Source organism: Acartia tonsa, chromosome 5 (genome assembly GCF_053477335.1).
Source record: "Acartia tonsa isolate MP-2025a chromosome 5, ASM5347733v1, whole genome shotgun sequence".
Taxonomy (NCBI): Eukaryota; Metazoa; Arthropoda; class Copepoda; order Calanoida; family Acartiidae; genus Acartia; species Acartia tonsa.
In genome coordinates this window covers 52474297-52492368 of record NC_137264.1, presented here as the reverse complement: position 1 = coordinate 52492368, position 18072 = coordinate 52474297, and the positions used below count along the sequence as shown (strand labels likewise).

The 18072-nt window shown below is 32.6% G+C and overlaps 1 protein-coding gene across 1 annotated transcript; it reads right to left on the bottom strand.

Annotated features, from left to right (window-relative positions):
- Window positions 1–763: 763 nt before the first annotated feature.
- On the bottom strand, window positions 764–15686 carry LOC145320383 (uncharacterized). Its single transcript, XM_080162792.1, has 15 exons — window positions 15589–15686; window positions 13863–13951; window positions 12966–13055; window positions 11474–11570; window positions 10954–11020; window positions 10431–10478; window positions 9656–9760; window positions 8951–9045; window positions 7223–7269; window positions 6130–6181; window positions 5508–5572; window positions 3528–3594; window positions 2330–2379; window positions 1945–2022; window positions 764–1101 (listed from the first exon to the last, which is right to left on the bottom strand). The coding sequence occupies exons 1-15, from the start codon at window positions 15673–15675 to the stop codon at window positions 876–878; spliced, it is 1263 nt and encodes a 420-aa protein (XP_080018918.1). The 5' UTR covers window positions 15676–15686; the 3' UTR covers window positions 764–875.
- Between the last annotated feature and the right edge of the window lie 2386 nt (window positions 15687–18072).

Sequence of the window (18072 nt, the reverse complement as noted above, 5' to 3'; positions counted from 1 at the left end):
ATGAAATTTTCAAATAAAATATTTACTCATTAATAAAAATGCAAATAATACAAACTAAAATCTGTCTGAGGGAAACCCAACGATAGCTTTCTCACAGTTCAAATTACCAAAGTAAAAGATAAAAAAATTTTGGGAGAGAAAAAACTTAATTTAACAAAAGTCATTAATATATAGGTTTATAAAAAGTTATGTTTTTTACTTTAAACTAGCTACCTGAATTTGATTCTATACTTTATCTACACACACACACACAGCTTTTTCATTAGCGTTTAGGACGAACCACTGCGCCATCCCAAAACTGGTTTATTAGGCCTCGGCTTGAAATAGGCCTGAAATAATATTTTCCTACGTTTCCCATCCCTTATCCATAATATAAAGATTTAAAAGCGCAATATAGTTTTTACAAAGAACAAAATAACATAAATGGAAAAACAACAAAATAAAGTTAGAAATCAAAGAAACTCAGAAAATCACATAGTCTTTCATATTATATGTATAAAGTCTGTTAGTTTTTGACCTAAGATACAAAAACAGCTCATTCACAACCCCAAGTAATCAGTTTAGAATTATCTTTCTTTTTCATGGAAAAATCATTGAATATACTAAAAATATGCAAGTTTATGTGTAGTAAGTTTTTATATGTATGGTTACCATAAAATCACTGGAAAAAATATATTTAAAATATATAAAATCATATTAGGTGGATATTAAATGTATTTAAAAGAAAAAAATGTGAAAAAATAAGAAATTTGAAACCGAAAGAAACTTAGACTTGAAAACATAGAATTTAAACAAAATAAGCATTTTCTACTGCAAAAAGAGCATATAGTTTACAAAGTTATAGAATAGCCGTCCCTGGCAGTAATAAATATCTGTTAAAGTTCACTATGTATTTTTTCATTCTTTTTTATACTATCATGATATCTTTTATTCAAACCATCAAATGCTTTTCTCAAAAATGGGATATTATTTTTATCAGGCCAAATCCGGTTTTCTTTCCTATCCAATGCTTCCTTCTCTTGCTGGGTCATCTTTAAAGGGATATCCTTGCGGACAAACAGATCATCTCGTGTGCTGGAGTCGGGATCTTCAGCAACAGTTCTAAAACAAAACAACAAATTTTAACATCAAAATTGAATGGTTGCCTTGCTAACACAGAACCTCCCCCTATTATAAATCAAAATAAGGGTACGATATATATAAGGGGGGGGGGGAGGGGGGGAATGAGAAAGGGTGTTCTATACTTTTATGTCAATTAATTTTTATCATATTTTCTTTTAGCTATTTTTCTGTTTAAATGCTGCGCAAAATGGTACAAAAAAATGACGTCATACTATAAAGTTGTCCAATGAGAGGCCAGTATACATTGTAATTGACCAATGGTAAAATATATACTCGCCTCTCATTGGTTATTTTATCATATGACGTCAATTTTTTTGTACCATTTTGCGCAGCATCTTCTGTTTATCTATCAACCCTTCAATCTTTCTTTCTGTCTCAAAAAACGCGCGGCTAGAGCTAACTACACATGAAGAACAAACTTCTTTGTAGAAAATATATTTCGCTTTATTCAAGCCTTCTCAATTCTAATTGTTTGAGAGTTTATGTACAACTGTCTATCTAACTATCCCTATGTCTTTCTGTCAAATTCTCTAGTTATCTATTACTAGCGGATACTCCATTATAATTTAGAAGCCTCTAGGGGCACTTGAGGTAGGAGAGTAAGCGATCCCCGCTAATTTTAAATTTTAGTTTTAAAAAGTTTTTAATTGGTCACTTTTCTATTGACGATTTATATTTGGAGGGTTGTGGTATCCTCACCCTACTAGAAGCTACATTGTAAAGAAGAACAATATAGACACACAAACAAAGACTGAAAGGCATTCTGTTACTTTTATGAAAGGATTTAAATTCATATATCTGTCTATGTAACAATCTACCCACCTGAGTTTACTAGTAGCTGTATGCCCCCATGGAATATGCCTGTAGCCTACATAATCCAGGTACTCTATCAACTGTTCCCTAAAAAAATACTCATTGGTTGAGGTTTCTCCCTTTTCATTTTAGACAAAACAGGGATGACAACATCCAAAAGTATCAAAGCATAAACAAAATAAGGATGGGAATACATAAAGGAGATTCAAAGAACATTTGTTAACATTAAAAATATATATTCAAATATATGAAGGCGGGGGAATTCACATAACCTTTCTCATGGATTTTTATACTTTTTGATATTAATAGATAGATGGTACGTGGTATGATTGTAAGACGTACTCGATAATTAACCATTAATAAAGTAGCTGAGATATCAAAAATATAAATGAACCTAATTCCTGGGAAAAGATCTCCAAGTAGATGTGTCTCAATACTCATAACCTACAACATAATATCTATATTTTAATTGGTGCTCATTTTTTTTACATGACTACATGTAAACTTTGAACTAGTTTCTTAGATTTTGGCCTTTGATTGATATTGAAATTGCTACTAAAATAATTCAATATATGATTCACTTCAGGGGTAGCTATTCTAACCAACAACTCTACAAAAAATCACAAAACCTTGTATATGAAGTATCTGGTGGTATATTTTGTTTTTGTCATGTAATTGAAGAGGGGTGGGAAAGAAGAAGAGGAAAAGTGGAAGAGGGTTTTTTTTCCTTTAGAGTTGACGTCAACGAAACTGTCCCAATTTTGTATAACTTTTGCGGAACAAGTTCCAATTACGTCATATTTTTCTTTCCCGAAAAAGGGAGGGGGGGAAGAAAATCTCTTCAAAAGAGATGGGGAAAACCCCCTTTCCTCCCATCTCTTTTTTCTTCCCCCTTCCCTTTTTTTTCTTTCCCCCTTCTCTTTTTCGGGAAAGAAAAATATGACGTAATTGGAACTTGTTCCGCAAAAGTTATACAAAATTGGGACAGTTTCGGTGACGTCTTTAGAGTTGTTTGTCAGAATATCATTCCCTTGACCCTGGAATCACTTAAGCTTGATGTTACACATGTGGTAGTAAGAGAAGAGATCAATTGAGTCCCACATGAGGTTTCATTAGCCAATTAGTGTACACTCGCGGTGAGTTCGATACTTTAAAAAGTCAAACAATCCATTTTCCAGTTTTTCGATTTTTGCCTAATTCTAAACCCAAAATAAGAATATCACTTTATAAATATCACCTGCCAAAAATAGCCAAAAATCGGCTCAAGACCTACCCAAAAAATGACATATTTTTTTTAGGGCTAAACTAAAACACAAACACGGCAACCGTGGTGAAGAAACTACTATTTCTCCAACGCTAGACTGTCCCAAAGATAAATATCTCAGAGGATAGACCATCTTTATGACCAACATGTCATAAAGGCCAAACACAAGTCCGTCTCAAGACTAGAACCGACAAAATGATATCAATGGCTGTTGCACTCTCTTCTTTTTCCTTTTACATCGATATTTTAATAGTGAACTCTTTCCAACCTAAACCTCTATTTACAAGGTCATACATCTGAAATCATAGTTAAAATTTTGTGAACCTACCTGAATATCAACCTTATCCCAAGGTATTGTTTGTAAAATAGCAAATTCTGCTCCTTCCACATCCAAACTAAAAAAAAGGTGCACTAAAACCCTCTATATTTTTTTTAACAAGAATGACAATATCCTTAAAAAGCAAAGCTCTGAATTTGAAACGAACATTAACACTTGTATAGTGTCAGAACTGAATAATTAGAATATAAATGTATAAAAGTCGAACGAAACAAAATTTTAAGTAAATATGTTGAAAAACTGTTTAAATACAGGATATTGTTTAAGGACATACTTGCATTTTTAGGACTTGATTATATAGATGCTTCGCTTATAACAATGTACTTTGTTGTCCTAAGAATCAGTATTTAAAAAATCAGACCAATCGGATAATTTTATCACATAAAAATTTGATGTCTAAAAAGTTAAAAAGCAACATGTTTAAAATGGACGTACGGACTTTCTGGTAACGATTATAGAGTTGCTTCGCTTTCTAACTTGTATCTAACTCCTATAGGAATCATCAGGCAAAGTTTGAAATCGATAGGATAATTTTAACATGCCTATATTAACGAAAAGACCTATCCGTTACGGACGGACGGACTGACCGACCATAATTATAGAAAAGCTTTATGACTGCAGTACCCTAACCAAGTGGAGCTACTCAGTAGTTAATATAAACTTACCTAATCTTACTTAAATGAATAAACAAACAAACTATACACTACCCCTCAACACACTACCTCTAACTAGGCTTGGGCTGGATATCCGGTTTGGCCATTTTCAATACCCGGTCGAATACCGAATATTGAAACTATCCGGATACCAGATATCCGAATGATTCCTGATGCCGGATATCCTGTCATTCGGCCGGATATCCGATAATTTGCCGGATATCAAGCCATTTTCAATATACTGCCCAACCCCACCTCTAACTCCATAAGTACTCAACTTTCTTATTCTTTTTCATACCATTTCATTTTCAACATGTTTAAACAAGGATGACAACATCCATAAAAGCGAAGCTCTGAAATGGTATGACAGACGAACATTAACTCTTGAAGAGTGTTAGAACTGAATATACAAAATATGAATATATAAGTTTTGACATAATTATACGTGTTGCAAAACTTCTTAAATACAGAATTCTTTTTAAGGACATTTTTAGGACTTGATTATAGAGATGCTTCGCTCAAAATATTGTACCTTATTGTAATATTGTAATAAGAATCAGAAATCCAAAAATCAGATCAATCGGATTATTTTATCACATAAAAAATTATTGTTAAAAAAGTAAAAAAAACAACATGTTTAAAATGGACGTACGGACATTCTGGTAACGATTATAAAGTTGCTACGCTTTCTAAATCGTACTTAACTACTATAGAAATCACCATGCAAAGTTTTAAATCGATAGGACAATTCTAACATGCCTAAGTTAACAAAAAAAAAAGCTATCCGTTACGGACTGACGGACGGACGGACTGACTGACCCTAATTATAGAAAAACTTCGCTTTTAATAATTATAGAAAAGCTTCGCTTTTAAAAATGATAAAAATTACAGGATATATATTTTTTTGGTAGCTGCAAAGGGCAAAGTGAATGAACCCGTAAATTAAACAAAAAAAATTGTAGACGATTTATATAGAACTATCCAATACTCTAATATCTAATAATCAGCTCAGCTTTTATATAAGAACTAAATCAGAGGAACACAGTAATAGTGTCTGACTGATTATGACGTAACAAAAAAAAATTAGCCAATGAGAGGCCGTTATTGACCAATGGTAAAATTTATAGTGGCCTCTCATTGGCTAATTTTTCAGACACTATTACTGTGTTCAAATCAGAGATGTGTTTAAAATAGTTTTTGAGAGTGTTACTATTCCTTCTTGGATCTAGGTGTAAAAGTGTTTCTGGTGCTTCGCACACAAATCTATTTTCACCATTGTACGTGATTCTATTAAACTTTTCATTTTATAAATTTCTACCTGAAATAATTCACTGTTGGATTACCCATGGCTTCGAGTATTGAATATAATGGCATACATTGCATCTACAACAATTATATACTAGCGGCTACGCCCCCTTAGAAGCCTATAGGGGAAGGGGGGAAAATCAACCTCATCTCATTTTAAATTTGAGTTTCAAAAGAGTAAAAAAAAAATTTTTTTGGGAGGGGTAGGGAAGACACCCTCCCCAAAAATAGTTTAAAACCTTTCCCAGGACCTATAAGAAACTTCACTGTAAAGAAGAACAATATCGGTTAAGCGGTTAGCGAGATCCTTCGGGACAGACAAAAAACGCTTAGGATAGTTATGAGGGAATATTATTGTATGTTAAACATATATAACATCCAACACCTATTTATAAAGAATGAATAGTTTAAATATTCAGAAATCATAAGGGATAAATCAAGAGATAATATATTGATGTATGTTACCCCAATTGCCCCTTCGAATATTTTTTAAAAATTTAAACCTCTCCCCCTTAAAAAAAGCTCTAATGAATATTTTTTTTATAGATGATCAATTTCTCCCCCCCCCCCCCTTATCTAAAACAAAGTGCCCCATGAAAAATGTTTAAAATGCCCCCTAGACAAAGTGCCCATACCTCTTCTTGATATTCGTCTCGTTTCTCAGTAGATATTCCTTGCATAGACTCCCTGAAAAAAAAACATGGATGACAACATCCACAAATGTGAATATCACTTGGAAATAAAAAATTAGCTGCATCAAAGCAGTACGACCCACATGGATGTTTTATGCTCCATAATGAATGAAGCATTGACTTGAATCATCAAAGCTCTAGTGTTATTAGTAGCTGAGTTAATCCCATTTCCTCCACGTTATGGACGGATTAACAGACTAACGGATGGTGGACAGACAAAGTAAATTACAAAATAGCTTTGTATACTGTGATGTATACAAAATATTAATATTCATACAAATACCGGCATGTGTTAGGGTCACCACCATACCATTCACCTCATCTTTTTAGTGTTCTTAGAACATTAGAGTAAAACACTAGAGGGAGAAAGAGTTAAATAACTGTATATCCCCATCGCAACCGTATTGTGCAACTTTCCTATTGGGTAATTGAAAATCAACCAATGGTGTTGCTTATATAAACACAGCCATGTAGCAGAAAATATTTTAGAAGCAGACGAAAGAGTTCTTTGAAAAATGAAGGGAGCTAATTGTCTGTTTACATCTATTCTATATATCTGTTTTTAGAACAGGTCAAAACAAAAAGAATAGTTATTTCTTGCATTGTCTTATAAACGGCTTTCCGCGGATATAGAAAGTACAATAATGAGATTAAAACCAGTTTTTTTAGCCCCGAGGTGCCGAGGCGCCATCCGAGAAAGCTGGATATAATACGATGCTAGACATAGTTTTTTCGTATTGATGAGAACCGGTTCCTGTCCACCGGATTCGAATGAATACGAGAATAGTTATTTCTCGCATCGTATTATAAACGGCTTTCCGCGGATATAGAATGTACAATTATAAGATTAAAACTAGTTTTTTTAGCCCCGAGGTGCCGGAGGCACCGGCTAAAAAAACTGGTTTTAATCTTATGATTGTACATTTCTATATTCGTAGAAAACTGGATATAATTCGATGCTAGACATAGTTTTTTCGTATTGCTGAGAACCGGTTCCTGTCCACCGGATTCGAATGAATACGAGAAAATATTTTACCTTTGGTTTCCAGTTCGAAGAGCAGCCAAAAAATCAAAAGTTGCATACTAAAAAAGAAAATGTATATAACTCTCCTCTCATACATAGTTTTTCTTTGTCAGTTAAGATCTCGCTATCTGCTTAACTGATTTTTAAGAAGCTACATGATATGTCTCAACACTCAGTATGCTATCCATATTTGTGGACCAAACATTACAGTGCCATGAAAGACAGTAAAGACAAGACTGAAAATGATCATTCTTACATAAAGGACCCCTTAAATAGTGGATGAAAATATTCTTTTTTTCTCCCTGAGGTAGTCATTTATTTCCTCGAGGTAGTCATTTTTTTCCCTGCGATAACATTTTTTTCCCTGGGATCATTTTTATCCCCGAGGTAGTCATTTTTTTCCCCGAGCATGGCAACCGGTGAACAGAATCTCAGTTCTGCACCACAAGCCTTGCAAGACTGAAGTTCTCATGTCTACACAGTCATATTTATATGAAAATCTGAGAAAATATCTTTAGAAGAATTTTGATTTTTTTTTGAAGATTTTTGAATTTTTATTAATTACTAAAATAAAGCATAATTACCTCGGGGAAAAAATGACTACTTCGGAGAAATAAATGAAAATTAATAACCAAAATTAAACAACATTTAAGCATAAAAATGAGTTTTTGTTTAAATGAGAATGATATTCCTATCCAGTTTTTTGTTTAGGAATTAATATTTTTTGCCCCATAGTTCAGGCAAAGATGTAATCAAATATAGGTAAGAGAACAAAATTTAAATCCACAGAGCCTGGAAATTTAATTTTGATGTGAACCTCAAAGTATTTATTTAAAAATTGGCCCAAAGAAATGTAAGATATTTTAAGTATATCAATTTATCAGCCAGCACAAAATCACTAAGAATACAACTTGGCGACTAAAAATATAACAAGGATGACAACATCCATTAGAAGTGAAGCTCAAAAATTATGAATGGATATCAATTTACTATAGAGCAATGTCATACAATAAACATTAAACTTGATAAAGTAGGGAAATAACAAAAACTTAAAAATCATGCAACCTTTAAAATCACGAAAAACCAAAAATCTAGGAAACGATCTAGCACCCCAAATAATTGACAAATCTTAAGGAAACTTGATGTAAATATGTAAAATATGGGTATATTCATTCCTTGATTTTCAGCCATCAATCCTGAATAGGAATCAAAAAAATCCTGAAAACCTTAAAATCTAGGAATCGATCTAGCACCCCAATTAATAAACAAATCTTGATAAAAATTTGTGAACATATGTAGAATGTAAAATCAATTACCTAATTCCTGAAAATTTCAGCCCTCTATCTTGAATAGGAATTAAGAAAATCACTAAACCTTAAAAATCTAGGAATCGATCTAGCACACCAAATAACAGACAGATGGACAAAACAATGTATAGATTAGATGGGAATATGTCATAGGAATCTTTCCTAAAAATTTCAGCTGTCTATCTTGAATAGGAGCCGAGAAAATCACATTTCTCCCACTTTGTCTACGACGGACATAGAGACGGACATTTCGAATTATAGAGTAGCTTCAGTACTAAAAATGGGGTTATTACAGTAACATATTCTAAAAGCACTCTAATAGCACTCTAAAACATAAACTACAATATCGTTAAATGTGAAACACAAACAGACAAACAGTGTGGGGGATTCTAAGCTTTACAGAACCCACTTTGCGAGTTTAAACGAATCTTACATGAGGTTGTCCGTGAACAGCTAAACAAGTCTTGATGGTGCTGGCATTTCTATTTCTGTATTTAATAAGTTCATACCACTCTGGCATAGGCTCAACTAAATAAGGATGACAACATTTATAAAGGTAAGCTCTCAACAAATCAGGCGAACAAACAAACCGTTGACAAACCTATATATTTGACGAAGCCCAATCTGCACCACTTTTGAACCACTTTTGATTCCTGTGACGTCATAAAAATGTGGGAGATGAGAGAAGTGGGAAAGAAAATCTCTAATTTTCATGGCGTCAAAGGAATCAAAAGTGGTGCAAATTAGGCTTTGTCATATATTTTAGAAAACAGGATACAATTTTGTGAATATTTATGTTTTTAGCATTTTTATTAACATGCTAACTTATTTAGTCTCTATAGAGATGCTTCAATTATTACATGGTGCTTAATTGTCCTAGGAATCGCCATTTTAAATTCCTGACAGACACAAAAAATCTAAAAGCTTAAAAAATACATGCAAGGTATAAAATCGAATGGACATTTCTTTCATTACTAAATCTGCAGCATATTTAAGTTACTCTTTAACTTAAAGTGTTGCTTAAGACAAAATAAAGTAAAGTGAATCTTAATTTCACTTTAACCAAAGATTAAATTTTAAAGTATTTGTGAACTAAATATTGAAATAAGATTGTTTTTTACATTAAATAACTCTTTACCTAAAAGACCTGACCAATTATGATTGGCTTCAAAGTAAAGGGAGTCTGAATTAAATTCTCCATCATAGGTGCCTGCCTCCAAGAAAAATCCGTTCTTCAATTCACCTTTAAATTATTGAAAAGATATGCATTTTGATTGGATCTAAAATGTTACCATGCAAAAACAATTAGCTGTTATGTTAATATCGTATAAATAATCAGATTTTTGTTTATCAAATGCTTTATAGCCAACATAATTCATTGAGTTACCTATCAATAACCTCAATGGTACTTTAATTTCAGGTCCAACAACCCTGGATAACTAAGGGGAGCCAAATCATGGTAATAAGTTGTGTCTGTTTTTGGCCAGGGTATTCCCCTATTCTGACTATTAATGTCGCTCATCTGACATAGCAGCAGTAGGAGTAATCATTAATATCTTAAGTTATGACACAGTGTTAAGCTGAGACTTTTACTCTTCACCATCCTGACGACAAATGGATGCACTACGTGTTAATGTACGGTCGCAGGTATGTTTCATTAGAGAATTTGTCAGGTAAATCCTAATTAAAGTTATTATCAAAGTTAGATTACCTATGTATCAATAATATTTAAAATGATGGTTCATCTGAATGTGTCAATTAGTGTTTATGACACAAAAATAACCCCTTCTGTAGAGGAGTATAATTAGTGGTTAAAACAATTGGGCAATCAACTTAATGAACCAACCAATAAAAATTCAATAATATTTCCAAACAGCCCAATATCCCCTCCTTCCCAATCTAAAATTTCCTACCTCCAAATACAATTCTATCAACATCTAATGGCTGACCAACCTCTCCTTCTGAAAATAGTCAAAGGGTGAATCAATTACCTTAATCGGTCGGGGGGGGGGGGGGCGTTCAACGTCCCCCCCCCCTTTTATCTCAGTTCCTATTAGAGCTAGAGGGCTACATTTTTTTGTGCAAGTCCCCTGTTAAATAACGAATTGCTTACCTAAAGTGAGTCAAAGTCAATTTTCGCTTCCTTCACCCTTTTATTTAACAACCTTTGTTTTTAGGTTCTTTTTTAATTAAAAATTTCAAACGGCTGTTATTTTCTTATTTTTGAAGCTAGAAGAGCAATTTTTTACAGAAAATGTTTATCTTTATGTAAATTTTATATTAGAAATATCAAAATATAAATTTTTTTGTGTCAAATAAATGGAAAATTGTTATCTTAGCGCGCTACAAGTTTCAATTTATTAAAGAACATAAAAATCTGTTGTAAGATCCAAGTAATATACAATTATATTTAAATATTTAATATATTTTAATTACCAATGTTACTTTCTAATGCATCCATGAGATTGAGTTCCCCACCACTGGGACCCTCTAGCATTTTATCCTACAAGAATACAAGAAATTAATTATAGATTTATTACCCTTGATCCTTAATCAGAAATAATAGTCCATACAACTAAAAATAATTTAAATTTGGTATATTTATAAGATTGTCATCTAGGCTTCATTTCTATAATACAAAGTAGAACGATGTCTGTCTGTCCGTACGTCCGTCTGTCCCTTAAGATCTCTGTAACCACTGAACCGATTGGATTCTACTCTTCAGGGAATATACCTACTGGTCCTGTTGTGGTTTTAGGCTATTTTCTTAGGGGTGGTGGGACACCCCAACCACCCAAAAAAAAATACCCGTGATTTTTTTTCCGAAAAATTAGTGGGAGCACCTCCATTTTTTAATTTTTTTTCTATTTTTTTAAATTAAATTCGCTATTGGCGAATCCGCTAGTATAATATAACAAAAGTATGGAATGGGTAAGGTATTAATTTTAAGGATTACCTTTATATAATTGATAACTGTAGAATCATCTTGTTTAAAACAGTTTAGAAATGGTCGTTTAGTCAACCATATATCATATTCTATTCCAAAACGATATCTAAAACAAATTGCAGAAACAACACGATAGTAGACAAAGTAATGCCACGTCTTGAGTTCGTAGCGGTCATTCTTCATATTGGAATGGTGACGAAAATTTCATATCTCAGTTTTCGCTATTTCATTTACTATTTTTCTCTATAAGATAAAAGCGATGCTTGCAAGATTATAAAATTCGCTATAATTTAAGGAGTTTTTTTTCAAATCGCGAAATCTGGGATCTGAAATTTGCTTCACCCTTCCAACATGACGCATGACGAAAATTAAAAGAGAATAAGGTTTAGGGTAGAACCGGTTCCCATAATGCTATCGTTTCTAGTCCTTGAGTTGAACTCAATCGAATAAAACAACATATGTAAACATCTCCATCCAGAGATGGCCAATATTTTTGGAAAGAAGGGGGGGGGGTGTATTGGTGGGCAATGACACATACCAAAAAGATATTATAGCAGAGGAGATGGATATTACAAATAATATTTTTTCTGGTGGGGGGGGGGGATTATATGCACCTTTTGGGTGAAACAGATAACTTAATAAAAACAAGGATAAGAACATCCATAAGTAGCGAAGCTCAAGAATTATAAAGGGATATCGGGGGAAAATTTAATATTGAGCAGTGTCATACAATAAACATTAAACCTGATAAAATAGGGAAATCAAGAAACCTTTAAAAATCATGCAACCTTTAAAATCATGAAATCTAGGAATCGATCTCGCACCCCAATTAATAAACAAATCTTAGTGAAACTTGATGGAAAAAAGTAGAACATAGGCATATTCAATCCCTATAATTTCAGCTGTCAATACTGAAAAGGAATAGAGAAAATCACAAAAACCTAAAGATCTAGGAATTGATCTAGCACCCCAATTTATAGACAAATCTTAACAAAACTTGGTGAAAATGTGTAGAATGTAAAAATAATTAATCCCTGAGAATTTGAGTCCTCTATCTTGAAAACGGGTTGAGAAAATCACGAAAACGTAAAAATCTAGGAATCGATCTAGCACTACAAATATCAGAAAGATTGACAAAACAATGTATATATTATATGGGCATATATAATGGGAATCTTCACTAAAAAAATCAACTGTCTATCTTTTATAGGAGCCGAGAAAATCACGTTTCCCCAATTCCGTTTCAGACATACATACGAACAGACGGACATTTCAAATTATAGAGTAGCTAAAATCAAACAAGATTTATTTGTAGTGTTGTAACATGTCACCTTCCCCCCCCCCTTCCTCCACCCCCCTTATAATAAAATAAGTCTACCTAGGCAACTAGCGGATGCGCTACGTGTTGAGCTACGGTCGAGGGAATGTATAAGGGTTAAAAGGAAAGAAGAAGAAAAAAAGTATTTTAGTTTGACAAAGACAATTCTTTACCATAACTTACATAAATAATTCTTTTAGTTCTTCTTGAATCAAAGATTTATGTTCAAAAGTGATGTTTATTTCTTCATTATCTCCAATGGATTCTAAAAACCTAAATAAGGATTAAATAACACTGGGAAGACACCAGAGGTGGATTCTTAAAAAAAAAATGCCCCACTAATCGCTTGGTGGGGCAAAATTGTTTTCATGAAAAATCCTCCAAAATCACATAAAAAATCTACAAAAATTAAATAAAATCTTATGTTAATAACCCTTCTATGATTTTGTTTAATTTTTGTAGATTTTTAATGTGATTTTGGTGGATTTTTCACGAAAACAATTTTTCCCACTAAGCGATTAATGGGGCAAATTCTTTTTAAGAATCCACCTCAGGGATCTAAAGGGATGAGTAAATGGCAGATAAATTGATGTACATTTAATACACAAAACTTAAGAACATCCTCAATGATGATACACAAGAGTCCCTCTTATGTACCAAATAAAAATCAAGAGATGTTAACTCTTATTAATCAAAATCTTTAAATTCTATTCTAGTATACTTCAAAGTAAAGTAAATGATTCAAAAAATTAAAGAAACTGTTTATTTAAAATAAATGTCAGAATTAGAACTTTGCAAAATAGATATAAAATGTAGAAAGCCTCTAATTCAGCCAAGCCTCTGTGCTGGCTGTTTTCAAAGACCATTTGAAAAAACATTGTACGTGGCATAAGCTCTACTCAGAGATAATGGGAAAACAGTAAAAGCGTCGAACTATGACGCCAGAAAAAAATTAACAATTAACCAATAAGAAACCAGTATTCACTGTGGTAAAATATATAGCGGCCTCTCATTGGTTAATTGTTAATTTTTTCTGACGTCATAGTTCGACAATTTTACTGTTTTCAATTTGAAACTTACCTAAATGTAGTAATATTGTACTTCATATCTTTACATTTGGGATCTTCTTCCACTCTACTGGCTGACATCACTGCTGTACTTAAATCAACCTGAAATAAAATAAAATTATGTTTCTAACAAGCAGAGGAAAAACTAGCTAATTAAATAACAAGGATGACAATATTCATAATTAGTAAAGTAACAAATCAAGATGGACAAACGGTCAAAGTGGGTTCTAAGACAAATGTTTGGTAATAAGGGAAAAAAACAAGAGAAGGATAAGATGAATAATTGAAAGCCTTTTCATATAAGCATATATATTTAACACAGTAAAAGTGTCGGACTGATTATGACGTAACAAAAAAAATAGCCAATGAGAGGCCATTATTGACCAATGGTAAAATTTATAGCGGCCTCTCATTGGCTAAGGGAATATAGTTACTCCAGAGTTACTCTGAAACATTTTACAGATCTTGGTAAGAAAGGGCATAATTTTTTTCATTTCATTCTCAATATAAGTCAGAAAAAATTTTTCCCATATCTTAGGATTAAGCTTTTCCTGAGTAAATTAATTAGTTTAAAAACGTCTTCCATCGTTTAATGTGAAGTATATGAGATTTCATATGATAAGTTAGTTATGAAATTTTTAAAATAAAATTAGCTTTCTAAAAATGATATTTGATATGTTGAATAAATTTGTCTCAAATTTCGTCGGCCATATCTCGTATATAAAATAAGTTTCAATCTCAAAAAATTTCCTTTTTATTTTTGACAAAAAAGGGATTAGTTAGACCATCTAGATATACTATGTCTATTGGTAAGGGGTATTCAATTAGCAGTCTATGTTTAGAAGCCAAGAAAATCGAATTTTCTCCATAGCATTACAAACTGACGGATGAACTGACAGACAAAGGGAATTATAGAGTAGCTACTTGCAACAAGAAGAATTATGTTCATAGCGACTATGAAACAATGCATGCTATTGATTATCCTATACATAAAAAGTGTTTATTTTCTGTGTATGTAATTGTATGTTCAGTAAAATCTCTTAAACGTCAGGACGTCTTGCAAAACTTTCAGAGAAGTTTAGAATTAGTCTATGGCAGGGTTTAAAATATTTATCAGAAGGGTCTCTAATCTCCTCCTCAGAGAAAATAATTTACCCCCTATATTATAGACAAAATCTCTACCAAAAGCAAAAAAAGTTGCTAAATTTACACTTTCTAAATTGTAACATACACTTACTTACAGAAATCGCCATGTAATGTTTCATTCATAGGATAATTAAAAAAACATTTAAACAAAAAAACCTTTCCTAAATGTAGAAAACTTCAATTTATAAAACTCAGGGCTCGGCAGCCGCGCATAACACTCGAATTTAAACCTTGTGAATATAAAGAGTCTGTTTAAGAACAGGTTTAGACATCAAGCTAAATTTTAGTTTTAGTATGAAGGGCAGCACGCGGATGATGCGCAGCTGCCGAGTCCTGATAATAGTTATTTCTCGCATCGTATTATAAACGGCTTTCCGCGGATATAGAATGTACAATTATGAGATTAAAACTAGTTTTTTTTAGCCCCGAAGTGCCGAAGGCACCGGCTAAAAAAACTGGTTTTAATCTTATGATTGTACATTTTTATATTCGTAGAAAGCTGGATATACTACGATGCTAGACATAGTTTTTTCGTATGGAAGAGAACCGGTTCCTATCCACCGGATTCGAATGAATACGAGAAAACTACATACCGTTCCTAAAGAAGTTTGTAACTTGTTATTGATTATTGAACCAGAAATATCTCCAAATAAAAACATTAGAAACAAAAATAGTAACATTTTTATCTTAAATAGAAAAAAATTAGTGCTTGCTTACGTTACATGTGAAGACTACAGCACTTAACCCCCCCCCCCTCACTTAATTTTGAAAAAAATCAAAAATAAGAGGCGGGGGAATTTTTTCACTGAACAAAGCGCCAGAAAATCGAGTGAGGGAAATCAAGTATACCAGAGGCGAGGCCGCCACCATAATCAAGAAGATCACAAATGTTGAGTCCGACACCATCTCAGAACCTCAGATCCTGTTACTTCATTATAAGGAATAAAAATAAAATAGCCTAAAACCATCTCAGGACCTATGGAAAGTTTCACTGTAAAATTAGCGAGATCCTTTGCTACAGACAAAAAACTTACTACTGTATATAGGGGCCTTTAGGAGCACTTGAGTTTGGTTCGAAGAGGGAGGTGTTAGTCTCTCCCAAAATAGTCAAAAACCTTCCCAAAAATTGAATAGAAGCTTTAAACTATATTGGTTCAGCGGTTTTCTGCAAATAAAAGCTGCTGAAAAGCAGTCTGATCACCATGGATATTATATACTTGATGAAATATTGGTCTCACTATCATAAAGCTACGCATTGCTTAGTTAATTTTAGTCAACTGAAATCGTTAAAATAACAGAATTTTGTTGTAGTAATTTTAGAAAGTTTTCTTCGATTTTCCTTGTAATGTGAACAGAGTGTATAGAAACATACACAATTAATGTTTCTATGTATCACAGCTGGAGGGAGGTGGGGGAGGGGGGGGGGGTGTAAAAGAAAGTTAAATGGTTTTTTATAGTTTCCATAGAAAGTGGTTCTCAGCCATACTGAAAAATCATGTATAGCATAAAAATAGAGACAATTTTTGTCAGACCGGGACAAAACTCTGTACAGATTTTAGTAGGAAAGGACATATTTTGTTAGCAAATGAGTCAGCTATAAATATAGTAGCAGCGCATAAACATATGAAAGATATCAACAAATTAGTCTACAACTCACTTTGTTCGTTAGTCTGTAATGCTCTTTAGAACATTAAATTTCAAGTAGGGGAAAAGTAGAAGGAGAGTTTTTTTTGAGATGTGTAGCTCCTCACTCACTCCTTCTCTCACTGACTCAATTCTTCAACAGAAAATTTGTATACCACTATTAGTGTACATACTACGCTAGCGGCTTCGCCCCTAATCTGTAGGGGCTTTGCCCCAGGAGGTAATGAACTGGGTTAGATCAGTTTCTCTGTATGAAATTAAGTCACATTGTAAAGAATTTTTGTGAACATAAGTAAATAATTGTATTCCCCAATACCCTGAAAAAAAATTACAGATTTTTTTTGTAAACGTGTCTATTTACAAAAACAAGGATGACAACATCCATAAAAGCAAATCTCTGGAAAGGTAGGTTCACACGAACATCAACACTTGTAGAGTGTCAGAACTGATTATTCATAATATTAATATTTAACAGTCGAAACCAAATTGTATGTAAATTTGTTGAAAAATTGCTTAAATACAGGATAATGTTTAAGACTAGTACTTGATTATAGAGATGCTTATAACATTGTACTTTATCGTCTTATGAATCAGTATTCCAAAAATCAGACCAATTAGATTATTATATCACATAAAAATTTGTTGTCAAAAAAGTTTAAAATTAACATGTCAAAGTCACTAAACCTTTCTCTGTATTGTATATTTTGAATTTGATTCAAATAGTGCAATAATAGACATAATATATCTAGATTACGCGACTTGCCCGATTTTTATGATTTTATTTAATTTTTGTAGATTGATTTTTTATGCGATTTTAGAGGGTTTTTGCACAAAAATAATTTTGCCTCACAAGCGAGTAGTGAGCATAACTTTTTTTAAGAATCCACCTTTGTTTAAAAAGCTTTCACATTTACGACGAAATTTAAGTCCAATTCATCAAAGCTTTGTACTAAGAAATTATACTTTTTACAGCTGACTTTTATCTATGAATGAAATGAAAAAAAGCATGCGCTCGTAATAAAATGTGTACACAATTTCAACTAATGACATGTCTTGAACATTCTGTAAGGATTCTCTTATTGGTGGAATCAGACATTATTTCTCTTAAGTAATCTCTCTACTAGTGCAAGGGGCAAGAATTCTAACAAACAATTTCATATGAAATATTTCTCCGCTTTCATATTTCAATGGTTGCATTACAGTTTCACTCTTGGTTTGCCCTGAAAATGTAAGTTTTTCTTCAGAAGTTCAGATTTTGAAGTTTTTCTACCTATTATGCATCAAATTACAAAAATTGATAAAAGACAAAATTTGGTTTAATTTATGTCTATTCCATTACATAAAGATTTAAGGTTTTTTCGAATCTTATATTTTGGTAGAAACAGATCTGATTGAGTTCTACTTTTTATGAAGGTTTCTCATTGATCTCGGGA